The sequence below is a fragment of the Helicoverpa armigera genome, chromosome 23 (genome assembly GCF_030705265.1).
Source record: "Helicoverpa armigera isolate CAAS_96S chromosome 23, ASM3070526v1, whole genome shotgun sequence".
Classification (NCBI taxonomy): domain Eukaryota; kingdom Metazoa; phylum Arthropoda; class Insecta; order Lepidoptera; family Noctuidae; genus Helicoverpa; species Helicoverpa armigera.
In genome coordinates, this window is record NC_087142.1 from 6239539 (window position 1) to 6261466 (window position 21928).

Here is a 21928-nt window from a genome sequence, read left to right on the forward strand (position 1 = left end):
CACGCTACATTTAATAACCCGTTCCCTCACACAGAACAAGGTCTCCATTCCCATCCCAGATTAGAATTAAAAAGAATTAATTTGACATAAGTACTTAGGGGATTATAACAAAGGCTTTGGTCATAAACCGATTGGTTACGTCAACGCGACGCCCACCGAACAAAATGTATGACGCTAGATTAGCCGGATATGATGGAAGATAATCGGCGTATGACGATACGCCCAGACGTATGACTGTGTGTGGTGCAAGTGATACGCGAAAGAAAGATTTTTTGTCAAAGAAGTGTAAGCAAAATTGGAGGGTCTTTCTGTTCAAGAGAGAGGGTCTGCTTCTTCTACTTCTTTCGTGTCGATGACATGTCTTATAGTGAGACTACATTTTGTCGGCCCAATATAAAATAGTGCACAGCGAGAGCACGTCAGCGAGCCAAAGTCTGCTGGGGCTGCGGGATTATTTAAAAGTGTCACAACTGCCTTAGGCCCTAGTACACAAAGGGCGTTTCAAGGAAAATAGGTGGATTTTAGCTAGTAAAACTGCGATCTTTTATGATTAAGAAATTAGTCAATGGCATAATTTTGCATTGGCGTGAATGCAAAACTTTAGTTATCTTTTATGCAGATTCTATCTAGATTGTTCGACGAAGACTAGAAAAATTAAACATTGTTTTTGTCCTTGTCCTTTAAATGTTAATTTAAGTCTGCTTTTTTCAGTCTGTGTTTATGTCGTGATTGCCCTACTGGTTGACTGATTAGGTTAGCGTAAACAATAAATCAATGTTTCTCAATTGTTTCTTATTTCAAGGTAGAATCGAAGGCTTTGAAAAAAGAATACTGTAGAAAAAAAAGTGATGCATATCATTAAGCTTGTACCTAATAAATTAGGATCAAACGCTCTCGCTATCGCTTACAACTTCATCCCACAAGTTCATAACAGTATAGGACAATCAATCGTGACTTATTATCTGTTGCGTAGAACCGAAATCCATCAGAACCATACCGACTCACTCAACATGGACCACTTTCTACCAAGATAAGGGACTTCGTGACTTCTCCTGACCCGATACACTGACCACTCTGTTACCCTGACAATGGCGCTAGTAGTCATACTTTCTTCATTGATAATTAGTTCCGATTTTCACCGCAACTCTGTTCGGTCATTGAATTGTCAAATGATAGTGTTGTGATTTCAGAATTGGACTTTATCTTTTGAAGCTTAAATGTCGTGCTATATTGAGACGTGGTTGATAATGTTCCGTGACAGTAGTGAATGGGTAGGAAGTTGAAATTGATATGGGCAGTTTAATATTCAATGGAAATTAATGTTTTCGTGTTGGTGTTCTAGCAGATAAAGAAAAACTTTTACTTTTTTTGTTTACAATTGTCTAAAATGTAGCATAGGTTTTAGGTTTAGGTTTTCAGGACCATGAATCATCATTTTGGTAAACAACGGGTTATTTGAATACGGGTTGAATTTTTGTTATAAAAGGCCGCCAAGAACGTCTTAAGACTAACCTGAATTGCAGAACTTAAAGCTCAGAAAATGTTCACCGTAAGTTCTCAATGCAGAATTAAGCTATCACAAAGTTAACGTAACACCATGTACCATCCAAAGAAGCAAACATAGACACAACATCCTTCACAGCAAAAAATCTACTATAGTTCGGCCGCTCAGAGAATGCGTTTCTGACACATCGCGATTGAACTGACGACGTAACTTTGTAATGGCGTTGCAGTACGATAAAAATATTTTTGCTGGTTGTTTATCGTTTTAACAATTGTTGAGCATTAAACCAACATTATTATATCAATAATAATCAATGAATGTTGTAATTTTGTGCCAAATTGAGTGTCAAATAACTTGGTAAACAATATTTTTCTAAATCTATACTGCGCTATTACAAGGTTATGTCAGCGCTTTATATTTGTAGTGCTGTGCTAAAAATAACAGGCAAGTATCGTAATCTGTTCTGGTTGATGGTTCTTATACAGTTATACTTATAATATAAAATAATACGTTTTGTTTTTCTTTTAAAGAATTTGAAAATAACGGACTATAGGATAACTTTTATGAAATATAAAAATAAAACTATGATCAAACTGAACGCGCGAAAGAAAGTAGCATTTTTATATTTAGGTTGAAAATGGTAACCCCAAATGGCATCATGGGCCGTCATTTTGTGACGCTAAATAGTCATTTGTTGTCGTTTCGTGCGCTAAGACTAAGTGCCCTGCCTCATTAGGACGCCAATGGCGACGTCGCCGGCTACGTATCCAAGCAGTTAGTATTGAAATGTATGGAACCTAACTCACTTGGCGACGGTTTGGTAACGTCGCCAAATTGGAGGCGTGGCCACGAGCTACAGTTCCCTATGTGGCTTCTGGCTACCGTGGCAACTTGGCGACGTGGCCGCAGTAGCCACTATAATGTACACGGTAAAGCGCACCTCCCTCACACAGTCGCCAATGTGGTCGCCAGTCAGCTTGCAATTTCTTGAGCGACGACGTAAACAATTGACTGTCGAGACGCCATGGCCACTCGACTTGGCGACATTTGGATGCCAGAAGTAGCCAGACCTGTGCCGCTGGCGACGTCGCCATGGCGTCCCAGTGAGGTAGAGCTCTAAAAACCTGATTTTGGAAGATTTTGACCGAGATATCAGGATTGATTCTGTTATTGATAATACCTAATATACACGTAATATACACGTAGGCGAAGATGATGATGAAGACACCACCTCCTCAAGCGAATCGGAGTCTGATTAACATTCTGTACGCACATTCAATTCAATGTACTTACTTTATTGCATAGAAATACAGATTGTAACTTTGTAAAAAAGAATAAATAAAACGATTTTATTATATGAATATTACCTTTTTTTGGTTTCCACTTAAATAACTAAAATATAAATTTTAAATGATTCCGCCAATTTAAAACGAAAATAATCTTAAAATAATGCGGCGGTTCATTTTGGAGGAACGGTAACGAACTCAGTGTTATGTTGTGCCCATCACTAGTCCTGACTAACTGATAGGTGTCAGGAACGCATTCTCTGAACGGCCGAACTATAAAAACCTGCAAAGTTCAAGTCAAAAGTTAGCCAAAGAACAGTGAAACCGTTAGAGCTATTGTTTATCTATATAGTCTGAGGGCAAGACCGATTAAACACCACAAACGTCGGCAAGTGGTCACAAGAGTCACGCTCACTCCGGAGTCACGAATTCTGACGTCACACCTTCTTTTTTTTCGTCACAAGTTATCCTTTATAACGGTGTGCGCACGCGTCGCCGCACGACTCGTGTCGTGTGCGGTTCATGTACTTTATTATATTGGAGGTGATTGATTGCTTTCGATACTATTGATAAAGCTTGACCGATGTGTTTGATGACGAATGTTACTCCTGTGTTACTACTGGTTGTCGTAGTAACATGGGTACGTACTAATTTTAGCTTAGGTACCTATGTCGGTAGGTGGTTCGTGCAAACCGTTGTTCGGCGTTTGATAAATTACTAGACTGGAAATCGTGATTGTACATTTGTCATACGTTTGGTAAATTTTCGTAAATTAAATATGAAATATTGGTTTGGCAACTGCAAGTTTCGATTTTAGCGGTTACGAAAATTGAAATTGTTGCTGGATTTATAGGTATATTTTTGAAGAAACGCCCTGAAAAGAAGACCCGTGACATTTGATGAAATGAACAAATCTACGCTATGGCTACGGCATATACAAGAAAATCCTTTTATGGCTTACAACTATTAGTTAAATTACCCGCTATTTTAGTAAACCATTTACCAATAAAAACATTGCAATTAGAGCAATTATCGCGTTATGCAAATCTTACGTAGTTACAATAAGTGAAACTATCATACTAGTGATTGGCCAATTAAAATATTGCTCACAACATTACGCAAAAACTTGAACTATGAACTGCTTCTGAGCGAATTCAAATTATAGCAGAATTAATTTTCAAAATTATAGGGTACATGCGCAGTCAATCAAATTAGAAAGTTGGAGTGCCAACTTGATTTAGTTTAATGATGCCGATTTGTATCAAAAGCTCATGTTCTCTGATAATGGATAATTACAATTTAATGTGCTCTGAATTTAGTTCATATTCACAGAAGCGTACCTCGTGAAAAGTTTGAAGCCCTTCGAATATGACATAGAATATGGTGCATGTACAGTATCAGTTCATAAAAATATACATTGAATGTGCTCTACATTTTATATAAAGTAGGTATTATAAATGTCTGGAAACTAAAAGTATTGTTTTAGGTAGTTTTACATTGTGTTAAACATAACAATTGATACGAACATTATGTGACGAAGTAATCATGGTTGCATTCTGTATATTCCCCGATACTGCAACAATGTCACAGCCTCACACGACCAACCCTAGCTCAAACCGTCGTAAGTCAAAGCTTACAGCATTATACGCTCAAAGCTACACCTGGCTGTACCCTCCACATTACATCTTACTAACATAATATTCACACCACAGAATAAAGTCCGGGGAACGTGGCGTGTTATTTAAATTAAGCCACTCATACACTTTATGTGAGGCAAAACATTGAGTGTGCCGTCGTTAGGCAGCGCCGGAGATGCATTTATTTATGAAATGTAAATGCATCTGATTGTAATAACAAAACTCGGGCTACTGGTCTCTATATTAAGATGTATTATTTGCATACGGTATGCTGAACGTGTGACCGAGTGGTTGTTACATTTTAGCTGTAACGGAGGCTGTGACGATTATGTTTGACTCTGTGACTGCTTGTAAGGTTACTTGTAGCAGAGGCTATATTTTAAATCAAATAAATCAATAGTATTACAATAATACAAAAAGAACATTTTCTTGGAGATAAATAGTCATTTTTGCAGAGAGATAATTCAGGATATAATTTATTACCTATGGCAGTGGACTGTTTATGAGGATAGAAACAATGCGACAAAAAAATATTTGTGCGAAAATATAGTTGAAGTACTGCAATCACGAAAACTCAACTTTAACTTAAATTAAACATAAACATTTTATTGAATGTATGACGACAAATTAGTCAATTATTATATCTTATCAAATGATTCAGCAGTGAAAATTCACCAGTTACACGAATAATGTTGTAATCACTAGTCACTCATCAAAGTTCGCACAAACAAGCTCATCAAAAATAACCCTGATGTAATTAAATGTTCTGCATTTCTATAATCTATCAGTTCCGTAAGACCACTCCTTGCCTGATACTGAGGCTGTTCCGCTCACATCAAGGAGAACCGAAAGAAGGAAGAACAGAAAAAATAGCAAACAAAAAAATAAATCGAAGTCTAAGGTCACCCAAAAAAACTGATATCACAACGTTTTTATTAACAATAATTGCCTACAAATAGCACCATTCTATACACATTAGCGCTCGTATCAATTACAAAAGAAATTCTTTGTATCATCATGAACCGTATTAGGCTATTGAGCAAAAAGCTCACATACAGAGACATATCATTTGGACGTGTTCTCACGAACACTAAAAATCAAGTACCAATCATTATACGGAACCCCGTGAACTGACACGTAGGTATATTAATTTCAATAATGACCGTCCGAATGAGCCTTCTTTCGTCACACACCATATAGAAAACATCAAATACATATAATTAGAGGCATCTATAAACTACGGTAATTGTGAATCGTCTTCTTTAATTACGAAGGCCGGTATCGAAGGTTGTGGAAGAGCTTGTGAAATATATTTTTAGTGATGTACTGGACATGTATTGACATACTAATCGAGTAGTGCTGCACGACGTGCTAATTAAACTGTCGATGTAACGTATCGTCACGTAATCGAATGCTTTCAAGTAAATGTTGTGCCGATTACGAATTTGTGACCCAATTATTTGAAGACACGACTGATTTTGTGAATAAGAGCTGGCTTAGATTTTAACTCCGATATTTCATCAACTGTAGATGCAGTATTTTTATGCAATGCAATTCAATAGCTTGGAAATGTCTACCAGCTTACCATAATAATGTTATATCTGGAGAGTTCCCGCGAATAGAAGTGAATATTGAAGGCGAGATGAGCCAAAAAATATAAAGTATGAAGATGTTTAAGTACATGATAGACTATGCATCGTCCTATATTACTAAATACAGTGACAAAGTTGGTCAATGTGTTAATATTTACGAGAGCAATGTATCCGTGTGCCGAGAGTAATCGCTGCACATTCCGATACACAAAACATCAGACGCTGAGCATCATTATACAATGACAAAAGAACCTTGTGCAACTAGTTAAAATGTATGCTCTCCTGGTACTGGCGGGCAAACAAATCAAATGAATATTTAGGATTATCTTCATGGGAAAAAACTTTTTAGCTTTGGTAATTTCTACAGCTGAAAAAAAAATACAGCAAGTATTTTCGAAAAGCCTCAAATTGATTTTATCCTTATAAAGCTTTCATAAAATCTCCTGTTGTTATATTTTGGGAGATAGTGGAAGTAGCTGACTTAAGATTTGTAAAACATAATTTGGAGATCAGTGATTTACGAGGTGTGGCGAAAAGACCCATATGTTCGGAGGGTCAACAAATGATACTGGTACGAAATGATCACCAGGTCTAAACTCATACTGGTGATTTTAGATTCATTTGCAAAAGAAGGCAATAAAACAAAAAAAAAATGCCATTCCACATACAGTTGCGGACGCTACCGATCGGTTCCACCGCACTAACCTTATTCCGCATCACAATAATGGTTTCTGATCATTTCTAAGAGCATTTCTTGCAATCGTCGACTATTACAACTGTATTGTTTAATGCCTGATGTTCGACTGTCTCGAAGATATTGTTCTAGGAATATTAGATGCAATTTATGTAAATTGTATTGTATCTGCATGTCGTGTGCTCTTGGCAGATGGAAATAGATCTCATAAGATTTCGCTACTGAGTAGTATTGGATTGGAGTAATGCTGCTGTGATTAACTTGTGATACTGATCTGAAATAGTCAATATTTCTCCAGTTTTATAATATGTTATACATATGGTCAAATTCTGACGGTTTCGTCAAAAATATCCATAACAAATGATTTTTTATCAAGCAATTCCATTTTCATCATCACCGTTATCATGCCCTCATACTATGTTATTTGGGGTCTGCGCAGCATATTTATCTTCTTCCATATTTGTATATCTATTATCGTCTTCAATAACTTCTTCTCCATCAAGTGAAAATTTTTCAAGATCGACTATGTTATTGAAAAATTTAAAACACTTTGTCAGAATAGAAAAGGACTTTCATTTTCATCACTTGGACAAATAGTTTTATAATATTCACTTTTACCCCTCCTCTTATAATAATCATCAGCCAATGTGTTTTGTTGCTCTTCTACTATTGTATTCTAAACTCTATTTGAATCGAGGTTAAGTTCAAAATTGTTTGTTGAATTAATACTAATGAACGTAGCAAGTCAAATGTGAAAAGGTTGAGATTAGTATTAGTAGCTATTCAGTGTACATTTCAATACTTTTTGTGGTTAATAATACCATTCAACGATATGGTGTCGAATGCAGACCATTGTTGCGGTTTTGTAATAATTTGGACATATAGGTAGGTACTCTTATTGTGTGAATAAGTATGAAATATTTATTCTTGCCTCTTTTTAAAGAAACTATAATATTAAGCAATTTATTAAATTGGCAAAATTGAACTTAAAATTATTCTTGGATCTCAATCAAAATTTTCTACCAACAAGTTTGTATTTTGAGCACCCTGCATCGCATTATTTTCCGAACTTATAACAATAGCTCAACTTTGATTCAAATTGCAAATTACAATAATTTGATTTCAGATTGAAATAATTATCCCCCTGTACTCCAAATCATAGAATAAGGCTCGTCGATATTTTGTGTCTCACGCAATCCCTTCATACCTATGTACATATTTAATTCAGCATTATTTTAAAATGTCTACATTTTATTGCAAGTAAGTGTACGATTATCAAGTACCCATAAAACCAGTGAATTAAGAGCGTGTACGTCAACCGCGCGCCATTTGGCCTAAAATGGTACTTTTCAAACCACTGTTTCTCAGTAACTACTTATCCTATAACTATGTTATTTTTTAATAACGCAAGGTAATTTCACTGTCTATATAGTTAATTGAACATAAATTTCAATTTGTGTAGTTTAAATACTTAAAACCCCTATAACGTAACAGATGTTTTATAAAATTCCCGTTCAGCGTCTATTTCGAAGCTTAAATTCATGTGAAAACAGTGGCAAATCTAATCATATTTATTTTTTTACTCATAGACGAAATCCCCATGCCTATAGTTAGTTGAAAACATTTTTTGATTTAGGTCTCTATCTTTCAGAAAAAAATATTTTAACAATGTGAAAAATTGTGAATTTCAAATGCTTTTTTTACCTATCTATCTTACTTAATTTAATGTAACAATTATTTACTATAGTAATATAACTCTTTCTTTAAAACATAAACTTTATATTATAATTTAATCTCGTTTTTATTTTTTATAAATTATTTAAAACTACTATAAAACGCTGCACGCGAGTCAACTCAAACCAGACCGCCGCAAGGCTTCACAGAGAGGACGTGTCGCTCCGTCACATCGCGTAGGGTGAATAACCTCTGCCGTGGATACCGAGAATAGAGTACATTTCAAGCGCGACCAACAAATCTTGATACATTACTATTTTATTTAAAGCTCAATTTTGAAGCATATTTTTTATCGATTGAGTTGAAATTTTGTTTGAATGTTCAGTTTTAATGACAATGTATGATTCTATATCCAATATGGCGGTATACCCAAGATGGAGAAAAAATGTTTTAATGCATTCCTACGATATGGGTATCAAATGAAAGGGCTTGCTATGAATAACTCGAAAAAAAATGTGTCGCGAGTCTAAATCCAATATGGCGGACTCCTTAGGCTAGAAATCACTTATTGCAGATGTCTGTTACCAATCGAGCTATAATTTTTTTTTTTTCATTTTGGATGTACCCAAATTTTGACTTTTGATCTCGAATAACTTTTGAAGCATATAGGATAGATAACTTAAAACTTTATTTGCAATGGTAAACCCAAGCTCTTCACCAATATTTGGCTTTCCGGCAATTGTTGTTATTTGACCACAATTTTTCAGTCTGGATGGACTGGACCATTCATATAAACAATCAATTTTTCAAATCGGTCCAAGCGTCTTTGAAAAATCGAGAACAATCAAATTGAGAACAATCACAAAACAATCTAATTGAAACCTCCTCCTTTCTTTTTTGAAATCGGTTAAAATACAGAAACTCTTAACATTGTCATTAATCATCAGTCGACTATTTAGTACTGTTCAAAATTGTATGTAATATACAGAAAGTGCTCAAAACCAAGGTTTTCATAGGTGCCCGATTTTTTTGCAAAAGAGTGTAAGTATTAACGACTTATTTTCATGCTTCCCGCTATTAACTATTTACTAAATAATATAAATTTTTTGTTCTACCAATTTCACTCGAAAGGATCAAAATGGTTTGTGTGACTATACGTGAAGTATGATAGGCACGCACACAGCCGCGACGCTAGTCTGCGCGGTTTTTTGCGTTGAATTACCTAAAGTTGACATCGCGCGCCCAGCGTACACGCTCTTAAAGCTGTTTATGAAATATTTGGTCCATTACAGGAACGATAGTGTAAAGTCGATACTTGTATGTCGGTATCGTGCGCTCGCGACCATTAGCGGCGCTTGCGCAACATGCATTTAGTCCAATAGTTACAAGCGATTCTGGGGAAATGCTGTAATTTCGTATATTGCAGTTTAGTTACTTTAATATTATAATTATATGGTATAATACAGTATATATATATGGTATATATATGGTATAGTTGGTTATAATGTAGTTTGGTGATGACAACACTGATTTATAATTATACTAGCTTTTGCCCGCAACTTCGTTCGCGTGGAATAGTGACTACCAGCAGATTTTTGATTTGACCAATAGATGGCGCTATATGTCCGGAATAATTTTATTTTTTTTTTGTAATAAAAACTATCCTATGTCCTTTCTCAAGTTTCAAACTATGTCTGTACCAAATTTCACACAAATCGGTTCATTAGTTTAGGCGTGAAGAAAAGACAGACAGACAGACAGACAGAAAGACAGAAAGACAGACAGACAGACAGACAGACAGACAGACAGAGTTACTTTCGCATTTATAATATTAGTTTGGATATTAGTTTGGATTTGTACGTGCAAATATGACAGCAGGATTTTTTCTTGGGTGCCGGCCGTACCGAACGAATAAAACGAGACCCTATTCTGTCAGCAGGCTGAATCATATGTATAGTTGATATTTTCACAGATGATTTATTTCTGTTGCTGTTATAACAACAAGTAATGAAAGCTAGAATAAAATAAATATTTTAGGGACTCCCATACTACAGATATATTTTGGAAACTTTAGAGACATAGTACGGAGCCCTTCGTGCGCCAGTCCGACACACACTTGTTTTATTTAATGTTTGTGTTGTGTCTATAGAGAATTCCAAGTGTTAAAACTTGTATATAAATCAGTGTCTACCGGATTGTTCGTATGACAAAAGTGTATAAGATGCCATAGACACAAGTTGCAACCTCATCTGTTATTTATAAGCCGTGGCCCGCTTCCCTCATTTCAATTTTCAAACATAACTGAAATACTTCTGCAGCTACTGCAATTTTAATACTATAGACATAGACAATTCTCGATCGCATCGGAACTCTTTCAAATGTCTATGGACGTATTTTGATCTGTAAGATTTGAAAACGTCAAAACTGACAGCTGATAAAATTGATAATGATTTCTATCTCAAATGGCTAGCAAAATTAGCTCTATATAAAAACTAATTGATTATGAAATATTTATGTCTCGTGCTATACTTTGTAACTTTGCATGAGTGTACCGTAGATTTGAATATACAAGATTTAGTTTACATTGCTGATCATTTGTCCGCGGTAGAATGTCGGCGACTCTTCGCTTCGTTGCTGTTCACGTCGAACAAACTTCCAGAAAATTTAACCGAAGCTGAAGAGAAAGTACCGAAAGACGTGCCATGTGTGAAGCTACTGATCAAATGGAACAGTGGAGACCAACCATGGGAGGGAAAAGGAAAATCACATACCGTAGTAGGAAAAAGATTGCGACAACTTGGACACGCTGACCTATCGGATTGGCTAGGCAAGCTAGTGTTTCACAAATTATCAAGGTCTGTTAACAATTCTCTAAACTTCGAAAAGTATTTTGAAGAAGACAAGAAGCTTCCACAATTTACAGAAAAAATTTACAAAGACAAAGATCCACTAGCTACAGCAAAATGGACCACTATAGATACTATATTTAGTGTTACCCTATTCGGTTTGCTATTTGTATCAGTGGCTGCATTATTCCGCATTCTGAGCGCAATATGTCGAAAAGCCAAAATGAAACTGATTACTGCAAAAGATAAAGAAGAAATGGTTGATTTATTAAGTATAGCGGAGTCAGTGGAAAGTGATCAGGAAACTGTTTATGAGTACGAACATGGTAAACCTTCTCATGTCAGCTTTAAACTTGAACTTGATAGACCAGAAGATGATTCTGATAAATAAGAGTTTATTTTTATCAACAATTTTATTAAATAAATTGAGACTTAAAACTGTTGACTTTATTTTCAAAGCTTTAATTAATTGATCAGTAATGTAGTGTAATTTGACTATCACCCGACAATTTGACTGCATCACCAATAACATTTGCATAAGAAATTATCGGTCGTCTATCAATTAACATTTCCTACGTTAATTCCTTGAATCAAAGCACAGCTACCTGTCGCTAACAAGCTTGTGTGCGCACGCAGGCATCGGCCGTGTCATCGCGGCGCTCGCCAGATAAACCTCATTAGCGAAAGGCCTTCTTAACTTCATCAACTGATACTATTAACTTGGAATATCAGACCACTGCCCCGACTAAATGGCAAACTTAACGTACCTACCTGAATTCTGAATCTTTGTACGAAATTACGCCATTCCTAACAATAAAATCCAAAGTTTTATTACATTTTGTTCGAGTGTCTAAAACTAGATTGTTTAGTATTTATTTATGTTATATAGTAAAATAATTCGTTTGTCGATAATCGTAAATTATTAATTTTATGTTGTAAAATAAAAGGTTAATTGTATAGGAGCTCTATTGATCATAAAATTTAATTATGTTTAGTAAGGTTGTGGGAATAATCATATTCCTGTTCTAATATTATTGCGTGGGTGTTAGTAATTTTGTGGCACAAATAAATACTTGAAAATATTGTCTTATGTAAGTAAATAGTTTGACAGTCTCTGCTACTGTTTCTCAGTATTAAAATATAATCAACTCGTACGAAACAAGCTGAAAACGTGGCCGGTTCTGCAAAATATCAGTAAAATGGAAAGAATGTACAGACTTTGAAAACAAAACCAAATATCTCATGTCATAGCTAAGCCACAATTCCAAGATATCCAATATAAGAAAAATCAAGATGAAAATAGGTAATATGTACATCAATATTTGCATACACACTACGTTATTTCACGCCAATAATTCAATACAATTAAATATTCATATTATATAGGTGGTACGTCAACGAATGAATAACTAGTTATTAGATATATTTCTTAAGAAACATTCAGTTTGAAATTACTATTATTTAGAGCCTTATTATCATTGAAATTGCATTTGTTTCCTCAGTACTGCACTGCGGGAATGTCTTTTACTTCGTCCATTTTATGATTTGTACTTTGTTGAGAGAATTAAGCGTCAAAATAAAGTAACTTATCGTTAACTGTCAAACGAAACGGTAACATTTTATTCTGCTAACTTAATTTACTTAAGCCGCAGGCAAAAACGCTTGAAATAAACGGTTTTAGACGTGAAACGGATATTTATTTTCGAACTACGTCCACTGTTTATTGAATTTCTGTCTAACAAGTCGTGATTATTGCAACAGTTTGGCTGAATTTCATTGTTTTGATTCTAACCTATTGAGGAAGTTAGCCTCGGTGTTAACCCAATATCTTATTAGAATAGACAAATACTTTACAGGCAAAGTTAGGTTTCAGATCAGTATTTTTAGGTACACTGCAGTAAATAACTAAAAACCTCATCATCTTTTTTGAATCCCAAGAAATCTCTAAGTTTGGTAATAACCAAACGCTACATACATTTTCACACACAACCAACCCATCAAAGAGTATAAAACAAACAGAGGTCTCATCTCTTCATTACCATACGACCACACAAACCATTGCCGCGTTGTAGGCGTGACTTTGATAGTATTTTCTAAATAATTTTCTGTCGTATAATATACGTGAATAGTATACTGCCTACAGGCGTGCCGCCTCGCTGAATAAACATTAATTCGTGTAATGTAACATAAGGCTTGGGTCGCGTTTGGTAGACAGATAAATTAATGTGCTTAGGGAAAGTTGGACTGAATGCCGTACGTTTGTAATATTGTAATTCAATCTGTTTATTGAATAATAGTTGGTTTTCAGTTTTGTTTGTGTGCGGTATGGTTTGATGGACGGTATCCAGGGCTTTTGCCTAAGGAATTATTTTTTAAATTTCACTGAGTCAAAGTCAAAAAAATATATGAGTAATATGACGTTATGGTTGAAATTAAAAGCGGTGATAAACTTCTTAAAAACAACAACTTCCAAATAATACCAAGATTTATTATTTAACAATCTATTTCTTTCTTTTTATTTTAAAGTAATAACACCAGAATTTATTCTCCAGTTTAGATATAGAAGACAACAGGTCTTGAAATCTGTATTTACTGAATAAATAATACAATTTCACAAGTACACTTCATAACACAGAAATATAATACCTTCCTAGCTAAGGTACAACATTAATCGAATCTGATTGAAGTCTCATAACCTTTTAGTTTGAATAATACTACCGCAAGTTTGTCGAGGCATATTAAAATGATATTCATCTATATGAAATTGCAATCCTTCATTCATTGGATGGCCTTTTCTACTAAATATTCAACCCTGCGGCAGATGTCTGAGTTAGTATGTGTTGTAAGTTTGTATTTAAAATTTAATACAATTATTGTTTGATTAATTTGTTGTTTGGTTTTCTAGTGTTTTGCGGGTGGTCTTAATCTATAAACTAAACTGTAACTGTAAACCGATTGTTGCCCCGATGGTTGGCTGAAAGTTTTCTTTGAAGAGAATCATGAACTGATAATTAAAAAGTTCTCACCTGAGTAACTTTTTAGTTCATCAGTTCATGTAGTAAGTCTGAAACCTAATCATTCTAATCTGCGCACTACCATTCGTCTGCATAATTTATAACCCTGATCAGCCGACTAAAAGTTTGCAGTTTGCGAGTTCCCTAAGCCCTTTAATGTGCTTTATGGGCCTTATTCTTACCTAGTTTCACGTACCAACGAGCACTTAATACCAGCAGGCACACTGGCTTGCAGTGGAAAGTAGCACCACCACAGACGATAAATACCAGTAATTGGGTATTTTTGCACAATACGAGAACGTGTCAACAATACAACAGCCAATTTAAATAAATAATCTTGAATTTAAACCGATCTAGATTAATCTACAATACGTGCTAGATCAGTAATAGGGTTTAGACAGGTAAAGTGGCTGGATAAGACCTAGGACTTACCTAATGATAAGTATATCATATACTCAGTAATAAATGTTGTTATGAAGGATTTTTGTAAGAATTTTAAGTAGCATTGAAGGAAAATATTATTCTTTGGGTCACAAATTAATGAATAATTTCTCAGTTAAAGAAACACAACTTTAACTATATGCTATAAGCTAATTTTAGTAGATTTTTGATTAGGTTCACAAAATATTATCTAACTATTTAACGTCCTATTCAACGTAGATATGGTATATCAAATTCAAAATTTTAAAACGCAGTTTATGTAACTACAACCAAAATATAATATTACCAACATACTTATTACATTTAAAACCTCATTAATATAACAAATGCGTAATAACCCGCAAACGCAACACCTCTGGTACAACCGACCAAGTGACAAATGCTCCAAAACGCACGTGCGCTATATTAATTGCATACAGCGTACTCGCAGATAGTTGTCATTTGTTATTTTGTAGTGTTTTACTTCTCTCTTGTATCGGGCACTTAGCTGTGGGTGTTGGGATTAGAATAATCTTTATTTATTGCCTGTATTTTGTAGTTAGTAATGGTATTGGCAGCACGTTGAAGTATGAAGGATTATGTTGTTAGATGTGATGGTTGGTAAAGGGTTAAGTTTTTAATATTAGGGTCTTATTTTATGTATTTTTGTGTATAACAGGTATTTGATACAATCGCGATAAAATCCGAAAAAGTAGTTTTATTTTAACATCTAATATTCGCGTATGTCTCATTGTCAGAAATCAACAGGCATTTTGCGTTACACTATTAAATCAAAAAATCCAGAAAACTTTTATTCCTTGTCATCCCTTATGACAGTTTAGCAGTAAACAGTATGAGCTAGAATTTAAGAAACCTATATTTTGATGATTCACTTAGACCAAAAACAAAATCCTGGGAGCTTAATATTTAACAATTTCTCAAACTTCGAGAACACATAAATATCTCCAAATTGGTACTAGATTCCCGACTGACTTCCGTTTGTACCGGAACTTTGAGGGGTCAAAAACATTCGGTGGTTTTTCTCACGATGGTATATTATAGTGTTAACTGGGGTCTAATAAACGTTAGTTCGTTATAGCTCATCAGATAAGAGTAGCCACATACTGGAGACTAAAAAGTCGGCCGACAGTTTACCTGATTGTTGGTAAATATATTTTTTTAAAGAAAATCTTGATTCCAATATTATAGCTTCCAGTTGCTGTTGTACCGGCTAAATACCGGATCTTTGTAATCTGCGTAGGTACTACAATTCGTTCCCCTACTGATTTATGACAGTCTAACCAAGGGTTATTGGGTTGCCCGGGTAACTGGGTTGAGGAGGTCAGATAGGGCAGTCGCTCCTTGTAAAACACTGGTACACAGCTTCATCCGGTTCGACTGGAAGCCGACCCCAACATAGTTGGGAAAAAGGCTCGGAAGTTCATGATGACAGAATTATAACTGGAAGTCGACCCCAACAATGTCTAACAATGTTGGGAAAAGACTCTCACGATGATGATGACTGATTATGAGGCTGAACAAAGTATCGGCCGACTAAAAGTTTTCCGTGTAAGTCTCTAAGGCTGATTACCTCGTTTATGGCTGCAATAATAATTACTTTGAAAGCTACCAGATGATTTTGATTTAAGCAGGTATAAATGAATGGATCTAATTAATTTTCTATAAAAAATGATCGTGATGTGCTTATGAGATGAAATATTAATTTTAGTTTGATGTTAGGTTTCTTGGTAATGGATTTTTTGTTTTACGCAAGAGAGGGAAGAAAGTGGATGATTATTTATTATTAGATATTAAATACTTACCGAGAGAACTGAAAACTAGGTTAATATTTACTCATTACAAAATTAACTTTCATCGGCAACAAATAAAAAAATCAACTCCTCTAGTTTTGTCAATTGCATTTTGTTTATTTTTTTCTCTTTGGATTTAGAGCTCCTTTTTCCACTATTTCAACTATCTCTCTGTCTTTGGTTATTTTTCAGTGGTCATTTACAGTAGAACAAAAAAAGTGCTCAAATATATTAAATGCCTTTTTGTCCTTTGATACAGAGTTAGGTATACCTACAGGAATGTAGTCGTACTTCACACTAGCATATTTCCTCTTTCCCGCCGTGTCTCGGGCGTGAAGTTTATGTCAAGACTAAGCTATACATCAGGACTAACCCGTACTTTATCTCGTACATTATAAATGCTACCAGATTTGTCATTATGAGAAGCGATGCCGATAGACTACCCTTTATTGAGACATTAATATTATAATCGAATACCTATCGTGGGTGTTGTTACTTCATAGGCGGTTAAATACTACAGGCGAGAGACTTTGTAACGTTCACGTTGACTTAATAAACAATAAGCAGTCTATTTTAAAAATAAAATACGGTCATCCCAATTCAGAACCTCCTTTTTTGGGAAGTTGGTTTGGAAAAATATGAAAAGATTTTCCCAGCTTTTTCCGAACCTATAAGTTAGTACCATTTTTGTCAATAATAATTCTTAGTATCCGATAGGGCTGGATTTTATTTATGTATATATAAGAAAGCTGAAACCGTAAACGAAAACTAGAAGAGAAATTATGGGAAAAGACCAAAAATTCAAAGAAGAACTGGAAAACTCAACATTGTATCTTCCTAGCCTAATATAGCAATTTTATATTTGAAGATCAAACAAGGTGCAATAAAAAAAGATTACCATACATGACGCATGCGCCATTCCAAAGTTAAAAATTAATCAATAACAGTTGATTTTTTCCTGGCGTTAACAAGCTGATGATGATGAAGACTAATGTATAAAACTTATGAATAAATAAACCTCACTAAAATATTGAGTTATTAATTCCAAATAATTTTAAAATATTTGTCTAACGGCCAATATTTAACTAACGTCCGTACATTATACTAGGACATACGAGACATGAGATAAGGAAATCTATGTCCTATGAGATAAGGTTGAGATTGCATAAACAGTGAAAAGTCGAGCTTTCATGCGCGTGAGCTTTCAATTACTTGTAATAACGCGAGTGTATCGAAGCCTATCAATTTGTCAGTCTATCCGTAACCTCTTTATACGTACATTTTATATTCACTTAAACATTTTGAAAGCAAACTTGTTAATTATGCTCTCATCGATTTCGTATTTAATATTTTATAGTCCGGTTCGAGTGTAGGCGATATAATTACTTTATAGTACTGCTTAGTGGTATCCTATTAATTGCCAAAGCTAAGTTTGTTTGATTTAAAAGTTATTTTTATAGCAGAATGTTTAAATGGGAAGATGGTTGAATATTTTTTCTTAGTGTTTTTACAACAGTTTGTTCAATTATTTCAGTATAAAACAGGCGAAAAAGGTTATGATAGTTTAATATACAAGGAAAATATTAACTGTGTTTTCCACATCACAAGGCTCTTATAACGATTGTAATGGGAGTCAGCCTAATAATAATCTTACCATTACCGATTTGACTGACGTTACAATTAGGTAACGATAAACGATTGAAACATTAATCCTTCTCATTATATTGATTAACAAAGTGTGTTAATTAAACTTTCAGAAAATCCATTTTAATTTATTGATCATGCATGACTGTTAATATTCAAAAGTTCAGAGGAGTCACAAATTAGGATGTCTTGATGTGTCAAGCAAGTAGGATCATCAACTAAAATCTTTAGAACATATCGTAATGACGCCTTGGTAACAATGCTTCACACTAGCGGATTTTCTGAGCATATCGTACCAGCGATGGTGTGTTTAGTGAAAAAGCGACAGTAAACAAATGACAACTACTATGTAGTCGAATCGATGACATTTGAAAGTCCGAAGGGTATATTATATCGCTCGGTATGTGCCGCGCGGAAAAGTGCCGAGCGGGAAATACGTTGGTGTGAAAGCGCTGTAATTCGTCTATGTAGGAGTAAGTATATAATCGTTTCACGAGAAACCTAATCACGCAGTACCTATTAATAACACAATTATTAAACTAAAATATTCCAAGTAGACTTACTTTCTGATCCCCAAACCGCATCTGCCTTCTAGCATTGCGCGCGACATTCATGCGACATAAGAACACCCTGTCTTCTCCATCAGTGGGTGCTCGAGACAGTTCCGTCCTGACAGCCTGCTGGTCTTGCTTGTCTATCACGTCGTATACGCTGTCTCCGTGGATTAGCAGGTCCTCCTGGAGAAGAAGATTAGGGGTCAGTGAAATTGGTAGATTTGTGATGTTATAGTGTGGTAGTGGGTGGGTCAGCTTTTTGTATGCCATGCGGTGTGCAAACGACAATTCCATTTGTGAATGAATCTATGTATGTAGGTAATATTTTCTATATAGGTTGTTGCTTGTTTTATTTTTATAGTCAGTATTTTTAACTCTTTAGTGTTAACATTTTCTGTTCTGTAACTGTCGAAGGAAGTTCTGACACAAGGGCTCGGGAGGTTTATCAACTTGCTCTCGCTTTGCACTGAATAAAAAGCTGATGGTTTCGGACAAACCCAAATAACACACTCAAAAAACTATTTCCTGCAAAATTAAAACAATAGCACTCCTCATTCATCGTCAAATAATTGTGCGCTTGGAAACGCCGTAAGGTGGTAGTGCCGCGATTAAAATAATACGTCCTGCGGTCTACAGTCTGATGAAACTGTCGACTCAATCTAGCTAAGTATACGCCTCTTTAAAAATAAAAGCGTTTGCTTGAATGCGGCGACGGATGGTGATGAAGGCGCAATTAGCATTCCGTGTGCACTGAGCCTTTCTTTTGTTTGTAATCTGTGCGTTTGATAAATATTCGGATAGTTACTAAATGAAAAGCCCCACAGAAAATGCTAATACATAGAGTGTCAGAGAAAGCGACAGTGATACATAGAAGTAAATAAATTGGAAATACATATACTAGGTATTTTTGAGGTATATCATTATTATGCCATATTTATGCCACTACTCAAAAATATGTGTACCTCTTTTTGTCAGTAATTGTGAAATGTTTAAAAAATGTGTAAAAAATTAATAACATTGCCAAATAGCAGATTTGAAATAAAAAAAATATTTCTGGGTCTCCGCATTGTACAATGAAACAGCTGTCAAGAAAATTTCTCGGATTGACAGCCGATCAACAAGCTAGAGGTACGCAATTGGTCACAACTGCCTTTCAGTTTTTGCAATCAAAGTTAGGAGCTGTGTAAAAATATTTTCGCAATTTGTTATAATTACGCATCATGACATAAATAGGTATAGTTTTAATACAAGAATTATTTAATCTGATCTTTGCGCACTTCTTTGGACTCCTAATACCTACAATAGTCACAACAATAGGTACTAGTCTCAGCACTACACTAAGACGTTTTCCGTCGTTCCAATTTACCCAACGTATCGGACCATGCATCGCCAATCCATACATTATACCGCACACAGAACATTACTTACCCAACTTTATTAGACAGTCCAAGTTATATACCCAACGTTAAATAAAGCTATTATAAACGAATGCACTCGCTTATACCAGGATTTAACTTTATAACCAACAATTATTATTTTATAACTTCCTAACTGCCAACTTGTCGACCCGGGGTCAGATGGGGTCAATAAAATTGTAGTACATAATTCTCTCTGGTTTCTCTATAAACAAATTTCAATTAACCTAGGCCCGCTTTAATAACTTTAATTAAATCATATTTCTTGAGCTAAGTAAAGCACAGCAGATTTTCTTTAAATTGCTAGTGTTGTGCTGCGTTTTGTGTAGGGCTGGCAGGAGGTAAAAATATTTTATTACAGTTTATGATTTATGACACAAAGTCAATCTGTCCTGTTTATCTGTCATGTATGGAAAATAGGACATAGGTCTTCGACAAGAAGTAATTTAACCAAAGCTCATATTTATTTTAGCCTATTATTATACCTATTATAACCTACCTGAAAGTGTTTTGGTAATACTTTGCCAATACTTAATTCTTCTATTAAATATAAATTCAAAGTATTCTACAAATCACCGATATTTTTCTAATAGCCAATGCCACATTCTTCAACTAGGTAGCCATTCAAAATACCTTATTAATCATAAATACCATTTATTATACAAAAACAATAGACCATCTTCTGACCGAGTTCACCCCTATCTGACGTCACGGCGCGTCACGAAGCCCCGCCCACCTGTCGCGAGCTCTCCGCGTTAAGACATAATAGCGGGCGCACACCGCCCACGCGCACAACCTGTGTGTCCATGTGAACCGGCCTTTATGGCGGGCTAGTGTGTCTTATGAAGATATTGGTGTGCACTATTTTGTTAAATAGGTTTTATTGTATCATTTGAGTCAAATTACATGTTTGTGTCTAAATCCGAATCTCGTGAATTTAGAGTTTTATATGATTACATTGTATTCGAAGATTTTGGCATGATTCATTGCTCTTTCCAAACCATATTGCTGAAACGTAGAAGGTTAATCAATCATTATTTTTGAATGATTTAGCTACCGCTAGCTAGCAGCGAGTGTCAACTTTGTCCTTGAATCAATGTGCTTATTTGGAACATGTTTCTTCGTTGTATTGAATTTGTCAAAGAACACCTACCCCTACCTATAATGTTATAAACCGAGATTCCATCTGTGAGACTGTGATATATAATGTACATACCACATATTACAAGTATTTTTTCTATTCGAATTTCACCTTTAAATTGTAAATATGTACATATGTATATAGTTATAGCATATTTTTACTATTAAACCATAGACCACCAACATAGCGACTACAACCTTTTCCCTTACATTCAGAAATTAAACAAAACGTAACATACATAGCAAGTACACCAGGGGGCGACCACGCCCCCTGGTGATGAACATACGGAATCGCAGTAATGTATGCAAATATGTCTGTTAATTGTAGGCTCTGCCGTATTATGGGGATTTAAATAGACAGGTTTATGATTATGGAAATATGTATTTTTTTTGGTATATGAAAATTACTAACATGAAAATTACCACTTAAAGCCAATTTAAAAAGTGCCTACCTTTTTAAATTGGCTTTAAGTGGGAGATTTTCGAGTTAGCACAGGAGGTACCCAATCTCCGAGGTTCCTTCGGTACTAACCCAGATTTTCTTAGAACCATATTGTAATATTATGTGTGTTATTTAAACTTTTTGAGTGAAACTTAAATAAAAACATATATTAATAATATACATATACAATATACATATATTAATACAACATATTTCCCTTTTAATGGAAACTTCTAGTGCAAAAATCATCATTTA

The 21928-nt window shown here is 34.9% G+C and overlaps 1 protein-coding gene and 1 long non-coding RNA gene across 2 annotated transcripts in view; both read right to left on the bottom strand.

The window, feature by feature from the left end:
* Nucleotides 1-21928, bottom strand: part of LOC110376260 (PAS domain-containing protein cky-1) — a 121127-nt gene that overhangs the window by 22293 nt on the left and 76906 nt on the right. The window contains exon 6 of the mRNA XM_049837791.2: nt 18686-18859. Coding sequence (XP_049693748.2) covers nt 18686-18859 — 174 coding nt within the window. The remainder of the gene's footprint in view (nt 1-18685; nt 18860-21928) is intronic.
* LOC135118536 (uncharacterized) lies at nt 2784-3073 on the bottom strand. Its single transcript, XR_010277654.1, has 2 exons — nt 2872-3073; nt 2784-2824 (listed from the first exon to the last, which is right to left on the bottom strand). It is a non-coding gene; the product is annotated as an uncharacterized LOC135118536 (long non-coding RNA).